Here is an 18,181-nt window from a genome sequence, read left to right on the forward strand (position 1 = left end):
TATTTGAAGGAGGAATAAGAGATACATCATATATAGTACTGGTTGGATTCAGTGTACATAAGCAGGTTAATACATACCAGTATTTGTAGGAGGAATAAGCGATACATCATATATAGTACTGGTTGGATTCAGTGTACATAAGCAGGTTACTACTTACCAGTATTTGAAGGAGGAATAAGAGATACATCATATATAGTACTGGTTGGATTCAGTGTACATAAGCAGGTTAATACATACCAGTATTTGAAGGAGGAATAAGAGATACATCGTATATAGTACTGGTTGGATTCAGTGTACATAGAGCAGGTTAATACATACCAGTATTTGAAGGAGAAATAAGAGATACATCATATATAGTACTGATTGGATTCAGTGTACCTGAGCAGGTTAATACATACCAGTATTTGAAGGAGGAATAAGAAATACATCATATATAGTACTGGTTGGATTCAGTGTACATAAGCAGGTTAATACATACCAGTATTTGAAGGAGGAATAAGCGATACATCATATATAGTACTGATTGGATTCAGTGTACCTGAGCAGGTTACTACATACCAGTATTTGAAGGAGGAATAAGCGATACATCATATATAGTACTGGTTGGATTCAGTGTACATGAGAAGGTTAATACATACCAGTATTTGAAGGAGGAATAAGCGATACATCATATATAGTACTGGTTGGATTCAGTGTACATGAGCAGGTTAATACATACCAGTATTTGAAGGAGGAATAAGAGATACATCATATATAGTACTGGTTGGATTCAGTGTATATAAGCAGGTTAACACATACCAGTATTTGAAGGAGGAATAAGCGATACATCATATATAGTACTGATTGGATTCAGTGTACCTGAGCAGGTTACTACATACCAGTATTTGAAGGAGGAATAAGCGATACATCATATATAGTACTGGTTGGATTCAGTGTACATGAGCAGGTTACTACATACCAGTATTTGAAGGAGGAATAAGAGATACATCGTATATAGTACTGATTGGATTCAGTGTACATAAGCAGGTTAATACATACCAGTATTTGAAGGAGGAATAAGCGATACATCATATATAGTACTGATTGGATTCAGTATACCTGAGCAGGTTAATACATACCAGTATTTGAAGGAGGAATAAGCGATACATCATATATAGTACTGGTTGGATTCAGTGTACATGAGCAGGTTAATACATACCAGTATTTGAAGGAGGAATAAGCGATACATCATATATAGTACTGGTTGGATTCAGTGTACCTGAGCAGGTTAATACATACCAGTATTTGAAGGAGGAATAAGCGATACATCATATATAGTACTGGTTGGATTCAGTGTACATGAGCAGGTTAATACATACCAGTATTTGAAGGAGGAATAAGCGATACATCATATATAGTACTGGTTGGATTCAGTGTACATGAGCAGGTTAATACATACCAGTATTTGAAGGAGGAATAATCGATACATCATATATAGTACTGGTTGGATTCAATGTACCTGAGCAGGTTAATACATACCAGTATTTGAAGGAGGAATAAGCGATACATCATATATAGTACTGGTTGGATTCAGTGTACATGTAACTGTGTCATTCTCCACGTCAGTAACAGTTAATGTATGAAGTAAAGTATTGGTGTTGAGATCCTCCAAAAAACTTACACTATCAGGTAAATTCTGTATCACGGGAGCCTAAAATAGAAATCATGAACTTATTTATAAGTATAGTCATAGTGTTCCAATATATTTTTTTAAACTTTAGGTAAACAAATTACACCATAGATTTCTTTAAATGAAATTTTAAAGGCTGTTTTAATTATAAACTAACAGTTTACAAAACTTTATATTTTTGAAATACTTTTCTGCCTCAGGAATAGATTATTATTTTAGCTGTTTATGGAAAAAATTCGGACTTTTGGGATACAACAAACGTTCAGCAGATAAACATTCCGGTATCTCTGAATGCATAGGTAGGTTAAAAATTGTAGGTGGCTGAAGAAAATGTTGATGTTTTAACGCCACTTGTAAGCACCATTTTTGGAGCTATTTCGTGGTGGCCTGTTTTTATTGGTGGAGAAAGCCGAAGTGCCCGGAGAAAACCACTGACCTTTAACAAAAGAAAAATGACAATTCTTGTCAATTTAGATTACAGTCGAGTGCACCCGACCGGATGGGGTTTGAACTCACAACATCAGTGTTGACTGGCTAGTGATTACATTAGTAGAACTACCTCGACCACATGACCAACGAGGCCCCTATTGATATCAGCAGTCAGCGCTAAAATGTTCCTTCAAAAAAAGGAAAGTTCACAATTGGGAAGCTGAAATCATCTCGTTTGTCGTAAAGTTTTGATTTATTCCAACACTTATTGTCACTTCCTATATGAAGTTCAAATTGTGAGGCAAACTGAATTGTATCTGTTTTAGAATAATGATTTTGATTATTTATGCGATATTAAATAACTCCGTTATCTTAAATGTACTTAGAAATGTATCCCTCTTTTATCTAGACCCATTTATTCTATGTTTTACCAACGACAATATGTTGTAATCTAAAAAGTTTATATGGGTTTTTTGTTTTATCTACGAAATACTTTTTACTTAAAGGAAAATAAAAACACGTGTCCTAAGTATAAAATTATAAGCCGGGTAATTTTGATGATATTTTTCTATTGAATAGAAAGTTTAGTAGCTTTTCCGTCTGTTTTTTTAAGAATATATTATTAAAGTACTGAAAGAAGGTTCATGTAATTTGTTTCTATTTAGAACTAAACCGTTTGAAGGTTAAACGATATTATGATTAATTCACCCGTAATTAAATCAGAAAAATCAGAATTACATCACTTTATAGTGTTTTACTCTATAAGATATAGACGTTAATTTATTTAGATTTAATCAGATGTGATATAAGTGCCAATAAGACCATTCTTCATTCAAGTGACAATTTGAAAAAGTAAACCATAATAGGTCAAAATACGGTCTTCAACACGGAGCCTTGCCTGATTTAGGATTAAGTTGATAGTCAGCACAGCATCGACTTTATCATCTCCGTCGTCACACTCCACTGTAAGTGTATATGAAGCTGTAGTATCATAGTCCAGCAAGACTCCTGCGTTCTTATATACTCCATAATCTTTTTAAAAAAGAATGAAAACATTGAATAGTCAAATATTTCCTCCAAAAAACATTTTAGAACTTAAAGCAAATGTCGCTACCCTTAATCAATACATTGTCTCATAATCATTCGTCCGATTAATTATATCACTTTTTATTACAATTTAAAAAAAACCTTTTGATTCAATATAATCCTTGGCACCTTAGTTACAGAACATTTTGGATCGCATGGTTAAGGTTTTCCTTACTCATTCAGATCCGAAAAATGCACAAAATCATATATTGATATCATCTCCAAAATATGCTGACATTGGTGCCTAAAAATAAACTCATATGAAGAGATTTGTTTTACAAAATGTATGAATTAAAGCTTTTTGAAATTGATCAATTTAAAACTGAAGATGTTGTCTATCGTTTGAAGATAAAGTTGAAATTCAAGTACATATTTTTAAAAAACATTAATTGTTATCACAGGTACCAGGATTATAATTAATTTGATATGCCAGATTCCGTGCCGTTAACATAAGATTCATTAGTGACGCTCAGATCAAAATAGTAAGAAAGCCAAACAAGTACAAACTTAACCTTGTTCTTTAGGCAACAGCAGTGTATCGATAATGATCAATTGTGATAAATAGATTCACATGAATAACATATCTGTATTCATTAATGTTTTACCTGTTGAAGAGGGTATCTGGGCAACATCAAATGGCACGGTTCCTCCACCTTTCTTTGTACAAGATAGCGGATCTGTTACTGTATCTGTAGCATTAATGGTAAATATCAATGTACTGTCGGCAGTATCCTCTGGTATTGATACAGAATCAGGGAGGTTATTGATAACAGGAAGCTGAAATGGTACACATGTTTAGTATTAGTACATAATGTATGCTAAGTGCAACTATAAGTTTGGTCAGATTTGCAACATTTATCGGTTTACGAACTTATCAAAATATATGTAATAAATCATGGTCAATACGATTATGTCGTATGAAATCTAAAAAAGGGTGGTATATTTTGCCTGCTTCTCAGATCTAAAAAGTACTCCCTGTTTTAGCACTTCCGAAATTCCGTGAACCAATACAATATTATGCAAATAAAGGTTAATGTTGATGTCTTCAGTACAAGACACCATTTGGTAAAATTGAGAATGGAAATTGGGAATGTGTCAAAGAGATAACAACCCGACCATAGAGCAGACAACAGCTGAATGCCACCAATGGGTCTTTAATGCAACGAGAAACTTCCGCACCCGGAGGAGTCCTTCAGCTGGCCCCATAACAAATATGTAACTAGTTCAGTGATAATGGACGTCATACCAAACTCCGAATTATACAAAAGAAACTAGAATTAAAAATAATACAAGACTTACAAAGGCCGTAGGCTCCTGACTTCTGACACGCGCAATCATGCGACGGGGTTGGTGTGACATTCAATGATTGTCCCTTTATTTAAATTTAAGACCAAAAGGCTGTGACTGCTTGCAATTGAGGAATTTAATAAAGAAATGAATTGGCGAACAAAAGTGGTGTTCCCCTTCAAAAGGTGTAAGTATTACAGCACTCGTTTAAACGAAAGCAGTATACTCTATATCATTTGATAATCCAGACTATTATCTATGATGAAAAGGACAAGTCACAGGGAACCCAAAAAGAACGAAAACAGCTCTGTTGACACGGGTACAAAATATCTTTTATAATAGGGATGATTTTAGTGATAATTTATCTCTACAAATATAAATATTTATAACAACTACATTCTAGTATTACGTCATGTATAGAGCGTGAGATATAATGTCTAGAAAGATTAAAACTACCCATGATATGACTGTTCCTGCTGAAGAATTAGATTTTTTGGAAAAGATTGAAATAATTATAGCTCAGTCATTTTTTTACCTACTCTCCCAAAAAAAAAACATAATTATAAAGAACAATATACCTTATTTTGCCTTTTTTTACTGTTTTTCATTCGAATGTCACTGATGAAAAAAAACGCGCGTACAAAATGTCTATCCTGGTATGATGAGTATATTCATATTTACTTTTCAATTTGAACTAGAAGTTCTAAAACTTACTCTATTAATGATTTCAATAGTTTCTATTCCAGTTGATGACAAAGTGCATGGATCCTCTACTGTCATTTGTAGATTGTATGTATTCACGGGAGGAATCGCTTTTATTCGAATTTCGTCTAAAATCAATAATAGTAAATGTATTATTAAATATGTGGCTGATTATAGTAGACCTTAATACCGCAATTAATGATATTTGCATCTACGTACCCAAAATATTACATTGTGACTCATCATTATATAAAATACATGCACGACCAATTAAGACCAGTAGGCAATGCCGCCACATTATGAGTTTAAATTACAGTATGCTTAGTCGGAGAAGAAGAAGGACGCCTATACACTGTGCTGCAGTTAGATAGTTGTGCCGAATGCTTTTTCAATACTCTCTTGAATTAACAACATTATCATGCTGGCCCAGGAAACATCTTCTCTATATGTCAAAAGATTAAACGTTTTGTTTTATAAAAAGTCAATACTACATATATTTGAAATAGGTTCGATTTTAGAACAAAATTTAGAAAAAAATCAAACATACAATAGATAATAAAACGTGCATATATATTATTTGAACCATTTAGGCTTAAATTGTTATCAACATAAAACATGATTTATGATTACCAATTAGACAACTATTCAACAAAGCCATGATGACGAGAAATTTCTTAACAGCTATTGGTTATTATTTATTCTCGTGTTGAAAAAAGTAAAATCCCAAAAATACTAAACTTGAGAAAAACTCGAAACGGAAAATCCCAAAACAAATGGCAAAATTAAAAACTCATCAAACGAATGGATTACAACTTTCACATTCCTGACTAGGTACAGACATTTTCTTACGTAAAAAATGGTGTATTAAACATGGATTTATAGATATTAAAATAATTATTGAAATCATCTAACCTAATCATTATATCCATATCAGGTTTTTTGGAGAAAAAAGTAAACGATCTGTTCATTCAAAATTTGAATACACTCGGGCAGATTCAAAGCTTGATAAATCCTGGTATCTATGATGGGTTAATTATCAATATATATAGAGGCAATCGGTTTTCCAATCGTTACTATGTACTCCTAATGTAAGAACTGTTTTAGTACCCATATTAAGCAGATTTCATGCAAAACGTCGCGACAGTAAAGAAAAGAAAACTTCCAAAGTTGATCTACTTCAAGTTTTAAATGATACATTGTCACTACATCACTTGCAATTAAGAGAAAGCTTGCAACTCATTTATAACTTGCCATAAAGTTAACAAATGAAACTAGAAGGTAAATGTTTTATCTCGACATACCTCCCATGAAATTGACACAGATACACACGACTTCAACATAGGATCTGTGACAAACGAGATTATTCTGAATTACGTATACATGATAAATTATACAGGACTGATCTCTCCGTAGACTTGATCAGATAAATAAGAAATTAACAAGTTTATTTCACTGTACGGCGTTCAACAATGAGCAAAACCCAAACCACATGGTCAGCTATAAAAGACCCCGTAAAACGAGAAAAAATAACGGCCTGATTTATGTGAAAAACAAAACACAAAATATGATATACTGAAACAAAAGGAAAACCACTAATTGTATGCACATGTCTTGTAAATGGCACACGCAAAATTCGGCTTTGTTGTACATGTTTGCGGGTGTCGAATCCCACCTAACCTTGGAAAGTAGTGTAACAGTACAAAGTTCATTCTTACATACCTGCAACAAGCTCGAAATAACTTGTTCCACTGTTGGTAGCTGAATCCAATGTCAACGCGAGGTTTCCAATATCCTCTTGGTCATTATCAGTATATGTTATTGTAGCTAAAACCTTTCCAATCGAGACGTCATCGTTATAAACTGTTATTGTTCCAAGGCCAGTCAACTGTGGAGTTTCACCTTCAGCAAGAATTTTTTAAACCATGTTAAGATTTAAATAAAGTCTCACCTTCCTCAGCCTATGTTGACTTTACATGGATTTTACGTCCAATTTGGTCATATAGATCACTTATTGTTTCGGATTTATAATCTTTTAAATATCCCGTTATCTGATAAACATAATCTAGAAAAGTGCTTTTATAATCCTTGAAATATTCCGTTATCTGATGGAAATAATCTTGAAAAGCGCTTCAGACGCATGAACTTTCTAATTTGGTTTTTTTTTTACAGCACCGGAATGATACTGCTATTGGTAGACTATCAGTCCCCTATGGTATCATCAGTTACATAGCAAGTAAATCAGTATTTACATGATTTTTAGGAAGCCCTTCTAAAATTGTTCGTTTTGTGTCACAAAAGTCAATTTTGTGTCACAAGATCAATTTTGTCAACACAAAAATAAACACAAAATTCAATTTTGTCTACAAAAAATGAATTTTGTCTACAAAAAATGAATTTTGTCTACAAAAATGAATTTTGTCAATACAAAATTCAATTTTGTGTTTATTTTTGTGAAGACAAAATTGACTTTTGTGTTAAATTTTCACTTCTGTTTAACAAATATCAAATTTTGTCTACACAAAAAATAAACACAAAAATGAATTTTGTGACAAAGTATCAGTTTTGTATGCAAATTAGTTCACAGAATCCAAACTAAACTAATTTGCATACAAAATTGACTTTTGTCGCCCAATTTTCAAATTAGGTAACAAAATTAAAGTCTGTAGTACAAAAATGAATTTTGTAATGACAAAAGTAACTTTTGTCCACTGAAAGATAATTTTGTATGACAAAATTTTAAATTTGTAGTATGCTACAAATTTTGTTAAACTTAACTCATTATTGTTGAACAAAACTCACTTTTGTCCGTACAAAATTGAATTTCGAGTACCAAACCATTAGAGTCCCATTCGTCGCCCCGTAAGTACACAGAACACTTCATAATAAAGTAGGACAAACTAACGTAACGCGCGTCTGGCGTACTAAATTATGATCCTAGATAACTAATTGCAGTAATCTGGTAATTGCAGGTAATGTAGAAGGAAAAGCAAATCGTGCTTCCTTTATGAACTTCATAATTATACATAAAAATATATAACTAATCACAATATTAGTTTATACCTTTAAAACAAAAATAAAGCGAATATAAAAAAAAAGTATTGATGCAAGTTCTTCTCTGTTTTGCATTCATTTTTAAAGGAAGAAAAGTCTGTATTGATAGTTTAATAGTATAGTACTTACTTGGTGTATAATAAGAAATAATGGAATAGTCCGAGTTAATTGCTGATGCACCTGAAGTATCAAGTGTAGTCGACACAGCGATTGCTGTTGTTATACCTGTTAACTTCCTTACATTTTCTGGACCTCCATTTTGAAAAGTTACGAACAATCCTCCAGTTGAATGCCTGAAAAAGAATTATTCCTTTAATATTAAGAACTGTTCAAACATTTCTGCTTCAGGTGAATAAACTCAAATAATTTCTTCTATTAAACATAAAAAAGGATAACAGCACGTGTATAAGGCATTTAATATGTTAATCACGACTCTGCAATATGTTAATCACGACTCTGTGATATGTTAATCACGACTCTGTGATATGTTAATCACGACTCTGTGATATGTTTCTCACGATTCTGTAATATGTTACTCACGACTCTGTAATATGTTACTCACAACTCTGTAATATGTTACTCACGATTCTGTAATATGTTAATCACGATTATGTAATATGTTACTCACGACTCTGTAATATGTTATTCACGATTATGTAATATGTTACTCACGACTCTGTAATATGTTATTCACGATTATGTAATATGTTATTCACGATTATGTAATATGTTATTCACGATTATGTAATATGTTAATCACGATTATGTAATATGTTATTCACGACTCTGTGATATGTTACTCACTATTATGTAATATGTTACTCACGATTTTGTAATATGTTACTCACGATAATATAATATGTTACACACGACTCTGTGATATGTTACTCACGATTCTGTAATATGTGACTCACGATTCTGTAATATGTTACTCACGACTCTGTAATATGTTACTCACGATTCCTGATTATTTCAGTGGTAACTTAACAAAAAAAGGTATTATTTTACATCTTTTGAGCCTCTGTACTGTTCCACGGACAATGTCGTTTACAGAATTCAATGTACTTGTTTTGCACAACTTTATGTTGGTAAAACTAGACAAACTTTGCGTAAAAGCATAATTTAACACCGGTCTTGTAATAAAGATCGGAAATTCAGTTTTTTTCATAACCATTTTAATTAGCCAGATCATAATCCTTGTTTATCTATGAAAGAATGCATCACCAAGGACATTTATAACTTTTATAGTACTGGGTATTTTTGTTGACAAAACTCTTTCTTGGTATGATCAAATTAATCATATAATCAAAAAAGTTAATTCTTCATTAGCTTTATTAAAAAGAATCAAGAAATACTTGAATCACAATGCACGAATTCTATTTTACAATGCGTATATTCTTCCACATTTGGATTACTGTTGTTCAGTATGGGGAAACTGTAACAAGTTTTTAGTTGACAGTTTACTAAAATTGCAAAAAAGGGCAGCTAGAATTATTTTAAACGAACACGATATTCGTAAACCATCTATTGAACTATTTAAGGAATCTGGAATTATTCCTGTTACTAAGAGAATATTTTACCACAAATCATTATTAATGTATAAATCAAAACACCAACTGGCACCAAAATATTTATCCAATCTTATTGTGCCTACAAGTAGTAAACAATCGTACAATACTCGACTTTCATCATCGGATAATTTTATTGTCCCTAAATCAAATACAGAATTATACAAATCAAGTTTTTCTTTTAGTGGTCCAAAAGTGTGGAATTCACTGTCCAGTGAAATTAAAAAATCAAAAAGTATATCTGCATTCAAAAACTCTTACAAGTCATTTTATTTTTAAAAGTGTTGAATTTATAAGTTAAGCCACAATGTATACCATAGTTGTTTTTGTTGTTGTTGTTATATTACTTTATATACGTCTATTGTTTACATGTGTGTAACAGTAGATTAATTATTTTTTATTCATATTGTTAACATTGTATGCATGTAGAGAGCCTTATTGAAAATTGGTTTAATCCAAATGAGTTACTCTCTTTAAATAAAGATATTATTATTATTATTATTATTATTATAACCACAGCAATAGCCCTATACTATGTACTCCTTTCCGAAAAGATAGAGAAAATGTTTGAATAAGAAAACTAGGTAATACAATACCATATGGTTGCAATGATAACATCAAAGTAGGAAATTTGTCAAGTCCAACTTGCTGTGATGTAAATGTAATGAGCTTATTTAACCCTACTTTATTATAACTTTTGGACTGTTTTCAATTTCGGTATATTTCTGAAATTTATTCTTACATACTTTTGATCTTTTAACACTATATGCTAACATTGTCTATGTAAATTTTAAAATTGTTATTATGCACATTGAACGACAAATCTATGTGACGTATAAAATTTTCTGACGTCAGACACACAAATCAATGAATGTGTTTGTAGATAGTTTTGTTTTTGTATTCTGTTAAATTGTTCCTTTTAAAATTGATATACGATAATGACTGATGTACCCATATTTTGACTATTTTATTTATTGTGTATGAGTGTTTAGTTAACGCATCAATGTAAATATAACGGAAGTTGATGAGACTGTCATCACAGTGAGAGGGTTAGCGCTATAAAACCAGGTTTAATCCACCATTGTCTACATTTGAAAATGCCTGTACCAAGTCAGGAATATGACAGTTCTTGTCCATTCGTTTTTGATGCGTTTTGTTATTTGATTTTGCCATGTGATTATGAACTTTCCGAATTGATTTTCCTCTAAGTTCAGTATTTTTGTGATTTTACTTTTTAAGACACGAACATAGTCATAACCGTAGTCTTAATGTAAAAAGGTCTTCCAAATCTCGAAGCTTTGATGACCTTATTTCAAATCTTCATCATCCACTAGGGTTTAATTTCTTTAGAACTACTCTTTTTTCCCTGCCTGTTAATTTTCTTAAACTTTTGACAGTATGTGCACTTGACAATATATAAACTCATCATAGATACCAGGATTAAAATTCGTATATACGCCAGACGCGCGTTTCGTCTACAAAAGACTCGTTAAAAATGCCAGATAAAGTACGAAGTTGAAGTGCATTGAGGACCAAAATTTCTAAACGTTTTGCCAAATACTGCTAAGGTAATTTATTCCTGGGGAAGAAAAGCCTTAGTTTTTCAAAAATTCAAAATTTTGTAAACAGTTAATTTATAACTATAACCATATCAATGATAATTCATGTCAGCACAGAAGTGGATGCATTAATACATTTTCTCCAATATACAGACTGGGTTATCATAATCTTTGATGTAGCTCTTTTCCATCTGTTTAAGGTCAAGTTACAGTAAATGGGCTATGTCACAGATTTCAGTAAAACTTTGCATACAACTCTGGCTCGATGAACTTCAATTGAAAATCGAAAAAATAATGCATTGATTTCATTTATCATTTAAAATAGTACTGAATGAATTCTTACAAAATTGGTGAGCATTTGTATAGAAAGCACATAAAATCGGCATAAAACCTTCTAAAATTTGTCTTAAAATCGCCAAATCTCTAATTCTACTCCATAGATTTTTCTTAAAAAACTATATCTTGTGGTAACATAAATTACCGTTATAATGATGTAAAATAAAGATAGGGTCACCGACTTCGTTTTTACGGTATACATCATTCAATGTTGTGTTCTTTGTGAAAAAATCCTAAAAAACGTCGAAATAATCGTAACGTCGCCGTGTTGCAGGCCGTAAAACGTTGATTTTTGACGTTTTTCACTACCAACAAGGTGAAAAAATGATTATTAGACAACAAGTTAAGTCGGTGACCCTATCTTTATTTTGCATCATTATATCGGAATTTTATGTGTCAACAACATGCAGTTTTTAAAGAAAAATCTATAGAGTAGAATAAAAGATTTGGCGATTTTAAGACAAATTTTGTATGTGTTTACGCTGATTGTATGTGCTTTCTATACAAATATTCACCCGTATTAAAAGAAATCAATGTGCAATATTTCAGATAATAAAAGAGATAAATGCATTATTTTTTCGATTGTCAGTTGTAGTTCACCGAGCCAAGATTGTATGCAAAATTTGAGCAAAATATACGACATAGCCCATTTACTGTTCCTTGACCTTAAAATCAGTGAGATCGGAACCTTTACATGAAGAAACGAGGAAAACCTTCCTGTTTAATTTACCAATAAAGGAACTAATGCTATAAACATGAGCAACATTCTGCATCACAAGAGGGTAACATCTAAAATTCCACTTTATTTTTAAAACCAGTCTGTTCCTTATTTATTATACAGGGACACCAAAACCATTGCATTTAAAATATTTAACTTTAAGCAAGCATTGCAGGACCTTGCTTTAGAATTAATGCGTAAAAATCTCTCTGACATGCGACTGTTCCGACTCGCCTTATATTTACAGCTCCTTCTGCCATGTCTTTACTGGGGATCTCAGCATAATTCAACATGAACATCTCCGAAAGGTGATATAGAATGGTTCTAAGATCAGAAAAACCCAACACATCAATTGGAACAATAACTCCAAAATAGTTGAGGAATACGCTAGACATGGAGTAAACAGATGAAGTTGAACTGGACACTTTGTCCGAATGGGTCAAAAAAATCAGGTCTCTGAAAAAAATGTCTCATTCGTAATTTGAAAAACTGTGTGAATGGTCGACTAAAGTCCATTTTCAGAGACAGAGAGGATGTGAAATGACTAGCATCTCGATATTAGTATATTGTTATTCTTGCGGACAAAGCTTCAAATAACATTGTCTTTGTTTGTAATCATACTACTACGAGTATCTCATAAAAGAATTAGGACGATAGAGCACTCTGGCAATCCCATATACAAAACATATTATTTGACAAGGATGAGATCTTGGAGAATCATAAGTCATTCATGGTTTCAATGAACATTACATTGAACAGCAAATCGGAGGACTTATATTATTTGTTTACAATACCTAAGTTTCACAAAATTCCGAAATTACGTACAAGCAACAGTACATTGCCGGCTCATATGCATGTTCCACAAAAGAAATGTCCACAAGATTGACTAAAATTATGTACAAGTAGTTGGTATTAACCATGTGCGGATTCTAAAAAAAAACTCTATAGAACTTCTGGATAATTTTAAATCTCGATCTTTCTCTGAAATTATTTCTATCAAAATTTTTGATTTTTCAACCATGTATAACACCTTTCCACATGTGAAATAAAAAAAAATGTCTAGAATAAATAATCCACAGTGCTTTTCAACATAAAACAATTTAAATTTATTACTTTGGGATAACATACCCATATTTTGTTAATAGTGAAAACAAAACATGCCATGCACACAGAAGAACAAGTGATTAGTATGCTGAAGATTCTTATAATTGTAATAGTAACATTGTTAGTGCTCTTGTGATGTTTGTGAATCAAATTTTACATTTCTTGAAATAAAAGTTATTAAACCTAATTTAATAATCTATTGTGAAACGATTGCTATAAAAATAATAAAAATCAGAAAATAAATAATTAAAAAATAGCAGTTAAATCTTATAATAAAATTTTGAACTACTTAATAACTAATTCATTTTTTGTAATTAGTGTTAGAATTAGTTGTTAATTTCCTTTAACTTTTGACAGAATGTGCACTTGATAATATATAACCTCATCATAGATACCAGGATTAAAATTCGTATATACGCCAGACGCCCGTTTCGTCTACAAAAGACTCGTTAAAAATGCCAGATAAAGTACGAAGTTAAAAAGCATTGAGGACCAAAATACCTAAAGGTTTTGCCAAATACTGCTAACTTAAAGGTACTCTATTCCTGGGGAAGAAAAGCCTTAGTTTTTCAACAAAAAAAAATTTTGTAAACAGTTAATTTATAATTATAGCCATATGAATGATAATTCATGTCAGCACAGAAGTGGATGCATGAATACATTTTCTCCAATATACAGGCTGGGTTATCATAATGTTTGATGTAGCTCTTTTCCGTCTTTTTAAAATCAGTGAGATCGGAACCTTTACATGAAGAAACGAGGACATTCCTTCCTGTTTAATTTATCAATAAAGGAACTAATGCTATAAACATGAGCAACATTCTGCATCACAAGAGGGTAACATCTAAAATTCCACTTTATTTTTATAACCAGTCTGTTCCTTATTTATTATACAGGGACACCAAAACCATTGCATCTAAAGTATTTAACTTTAAATAAGCATTGCAGGACCTTGCTTCAGATTAATACCTAAAAATCCCTCTGATTTGCGACTATTCCCACTCGCCTTATATTTACAGCTCCTTACTGGGGATCTCAGCATAATTCAACATGAACATCTCCGAAAGATGATATAGAATGGTTCTAAGTTCAGAAAAACCCAACACATCAATTGGAACAATAACTCCAAAATAGTTGAGGAATACGCTACATGGAGTAAACGAGATGAAGTTGAACTGGACACTTTGTCCGAATGGGTCAAAACAATCAGGTCTCTGAAAAAATGTCGCATTCGTAATTTGAAGAACTGTGTGAATGGTCGACTAAAGTCCATTTTCAGAGACAGAGAGGATGTGCAATGACTAGCACCTCTATATTACTATGTTGTTGTTCTTGCGGACAAAGCTTCAAATAATATTGTCTTTGTATGCAATCATACTACTACGAGTATCTCATAAAAGAATTAGGACGATAGAGCACTCTGGCAATCCCATATACAAAACATATTATTTGACAAGGATGAGATTGTGACGAATCATAAGTCATTCATGGTTTCAATGAACATTACATTGAACAGCAAATCGGAGGACTTATATTATTTGTTTTAAATACCCAAGTTCACAAAATTCCGAAATTGCGTACAAGCAACAGTACATTACCGGCTCATATGCATGTTCCCAAATTTCCCCCCCCCCCCCCCCCCCCCCCATTAGATTGACTACAATTCTGTCCGAGTAGTGGTATTAACTATGTGCGGTTTCTAAAAAAAAACTATATAGAACTTCTGGATAATTTTAAATATCGATCTTTTTCTGAAATTATCACCATCAAAATTTTGATTTTTCAACCATGTATACCACAATTCCCCATGTGATATTAAAAACATGTTTAAAATAAATAATCCACAGTGCTTTTCAACATAAAAATGGTAGTATACGCTTTGTAATAGTGACATTTTAAGTGCTTTTGTGATGTTTGTGAATCTAATTTTACATTTCGTGAAATAAAAGTTATTAAAAGGAATTAAATAATCTATTGTGAAACGATTGCTATAAAAATAATAAAAATCAGAAAATAAATAATTAAAAGATAGCAGTTAAATCTTATACTAAAATTTTGAACTACTTAATTACTAATTAGTGTTAGAATTAGTTGTTTAGAAACTCTTTACATAATGTGTATTGAAGATTTGTCAAAAGTCATGTGGTTGTTATAGATGGAAATATCAGGTATGTGTAGTTTTATTTCTATTGTCGAGTTCCTGTTTTTTTCTCGATTTGACATAGTTCGTATTGCGCGCATTTATCAACTGAGTTAGTTCTAGTAATGCTATATTTTATTGCACGTATGTTCCTTATTTTACAGTAAATGCGCATCCTTGACGCACAAGTATGAGTTGTCAGTGAGCCTAAAATGTATAATTTTGGTATGACATTATGTATATCAATTGTTTTATAAAAATATTAAAATCACAAAAATACTGAACTCCGAGGAAAATCCAAAACGGAGAGTCCATAATCAAATAGCAAAATAAAAAGCTCAAACACATCAAACAAATGAGCAACAACTGTCCTATTCCTGACTAGGTAGACGGATTTTCTTATGTAGAACATGGAGCATTTATAAGAGGTTTAGTTAGCTATGTTTACATTTAAGTACAAAACGGACCGAAAAAACACGTAAAAGTAAAATGAAATCCAAACAATCTACACAAATATACATAGGAAAAAATGTTTGATCGGGGGCACCCTGGACAACCCGCCCCCGGTGACTTTTTTGTGCAAAGAAAACTTACAGTCCAGGATAATCATTGTTATTGACTCGGATTCTCTGACCATTGGCAATAGTGCGATTTTCTTCTGTACCAGGATCTAGGGAAAAAAAACAAATTGTTACTGTTATTTTTGTTTTAACCACGAAGCGTAATCTTGTATTTCATTCTATTTTGCACGAAAGCTTTTTTTCGTTAATATTTCAAATGTAAATCATGTTAACTGTATCTTAATATTAATTGAAATAACGGTATCTGGAAAGTTTAGACTTGAATTTCAATTTCTTGTTGAATAAAACAAATTTATTTTAATGAAAAACATATTTATTGTGTCTGTTTAATAGCCATTCCTTCGAGGTCAAATGTTGGTTTTATAATTAATTCATGTCATTTCGATAAAAATTCAAAATTAAATGGAATAAACAAAATACAATTCATAGTGAGGCTTCATTCGCTCCACTATAATAAATAAGTATATTATTGTTTGAAGATGCATATCTTCTCAAGAAATTTCAAAGGAAGCATTCGCAGTAGATGAATATTATGAGTGTCCTTCCTGCAACAGTTCGAACAATGACACAGATGAAAACGTACTTAATTCTCGATCCTCTATGGCATTTTTTAATGTTTTCATGAAGAAAAAAAACAATTCACGGAAATATGCCACTTTATAAATTTTAGGGCAAGTTTCGTTGAATGTCAGAATACGTTTATGATACACCACCACGGGTGCGTTTTATACGTTTACGGAGCGCTGAAACTCCAAAATAAAAGTCGAAAGATCTTAAAGTGGTACCTAACACTACAGGTAGATAACTCTGTAAAATCAGCTAAACGTTTTAATTAAGTTGTGTTGTTAAAGGAATATTAAGCTTCTCAATGATAAAAATTAGTGTTTGTCAAACTGCTATATAACCAGTGTAATTTTTCTGATAAAATAGTTGGTTCAAATTTTATGAAAATTAAACGAGCCAAATAAATTTCAGTGAATACGTTTGGTACCCCGTACACAACGTGCCCTAAACATGTCTCAAACTTATCTGTAGCGTTCCCCAACGTATGTATTACGTACATGTAGCGGCGAACAGGTATACGTTTGACAAACGATAGAGCTAGATGAATTTTTGGTGCTGCATTAAAAAATTCTGAAGTTAAAGCGTTCACCAAGCGTGTTTTGTTGCATTTCGTAATTCAAACTTATGCAGCACGCGTCTAACGATTGCTTATCGTTCTTCTTGCGTGTACATAACGTATACGGACTTAGTAAATTTTCTAAGTACTTCTGGTTCACGAGTCGGTCTATACGCGAATGTGTGACCCCAGCATTTTATTAAATATAAAATGTATATGCATTTACAGAAGCCAGCTATTTTTTTCAAATAAAAATAAAATACTGGGGGTAGTCATGTGTACTGCTTGGAATTTTATCTGTGAATATTATTTTCTACGTTGGGGTTTAATTTTTAGTTACTATTGGCTTTAATCTAGCCTTTTCGTGTTTTATTCAAAAGTCATCCAAACCCTCCCAAGCAGTGTTAGTTTTGATGTGATACGAGATCAGTCCTTCCAACTGGTTTTTATAGTATGTTTTATCTTCGAATGTTACACCACTACCCCGGGTAAGGTATTCCATAGATATAGGAAGATGTGGTGTGACAGTGAGTGCCAATGAGACAACTCTCCATCCAAATAACAATATATAAAAGTAAACCATTATAGGTCAATGTACGGCTTTCAACACGGAGCCTTGGCTCACTCCGAACAAAAAGCTATAAAGAGCCCCAAAATTACTAGTGTAAAACCATTTAAACGGGAAAACCAACGGTCTAATCTATATATAAAACGAGAAACGAGAAACACGTATATATTACATAAACACACGACAACTACTGTACATCAGATTCCTGAATTAGGACAGGTGCAAACATTTGCAGCGGGATTAAACGTTTTAATGGTACTAAA

At 32.1% G+C, this 18,181-nt stretch overlaps 1 protein-coding gene across 1 annotated transcript in view; it reads right to left on the bottom strand.

Annotated features, from left to right (window-relative positions):
* Positions 1 to 1,507: 1,507 nt before the first annotated feature.
* The window catches only part of LOC143046488 (uncharacterized), a 28,831-nt gene continuing 12,157 nt past the window's right edge, over positions 1,508 to 18,181 (bottom strand). The window contains exons 4-10 of the mRNA XM_076219645.1: positions 16,244 to 16,319; positions 8,354 to 8,517; positions 6,893 to 7,072; positions 5,186 to 5,301; positions 3,790 to 3,961; positions 2,997 to 3,130; positions 1,508 to 1,690 (exon numbers count right to left, since the gene is read on the bottom strand). Of these exons, the coding sequence (XP_076075760.1) occupies positions 1,508 to 1,690; positions 2,997 to 3,130; positions 3,790 to 3,961; positions 5,186 to 5,301; positions 6,893 to 7,072; positions 8,354 to 8,517; positions 16,244 to 16,319 (1,025 nt within the window). The remainder of the gene's footprint in view (positions 1,691 to 2,996; positions 3,131 to 3,789; positions 3,962 to 5,185; positions 5,302 to 6,892; positions 7,073 to 8,353; positions 8,518 to 16,243; positions 16,320 to 18,181) is intronic.

The sequence above is a fragment of the Mytilus galloprovincialis genome, chromosome 9 (genome assembly GCF_965363235.1).
Source record: "Mytilus galloprovincialis chromosome 9, xbMytGall1.hap1.1, whole genome shotgun sequence".
NCBI lineage: Eukaryota > Metazoa > Mollusca > Bivalvia > Mytilida > Mytilidae > Mytilus > Mytilus galloprovincialis.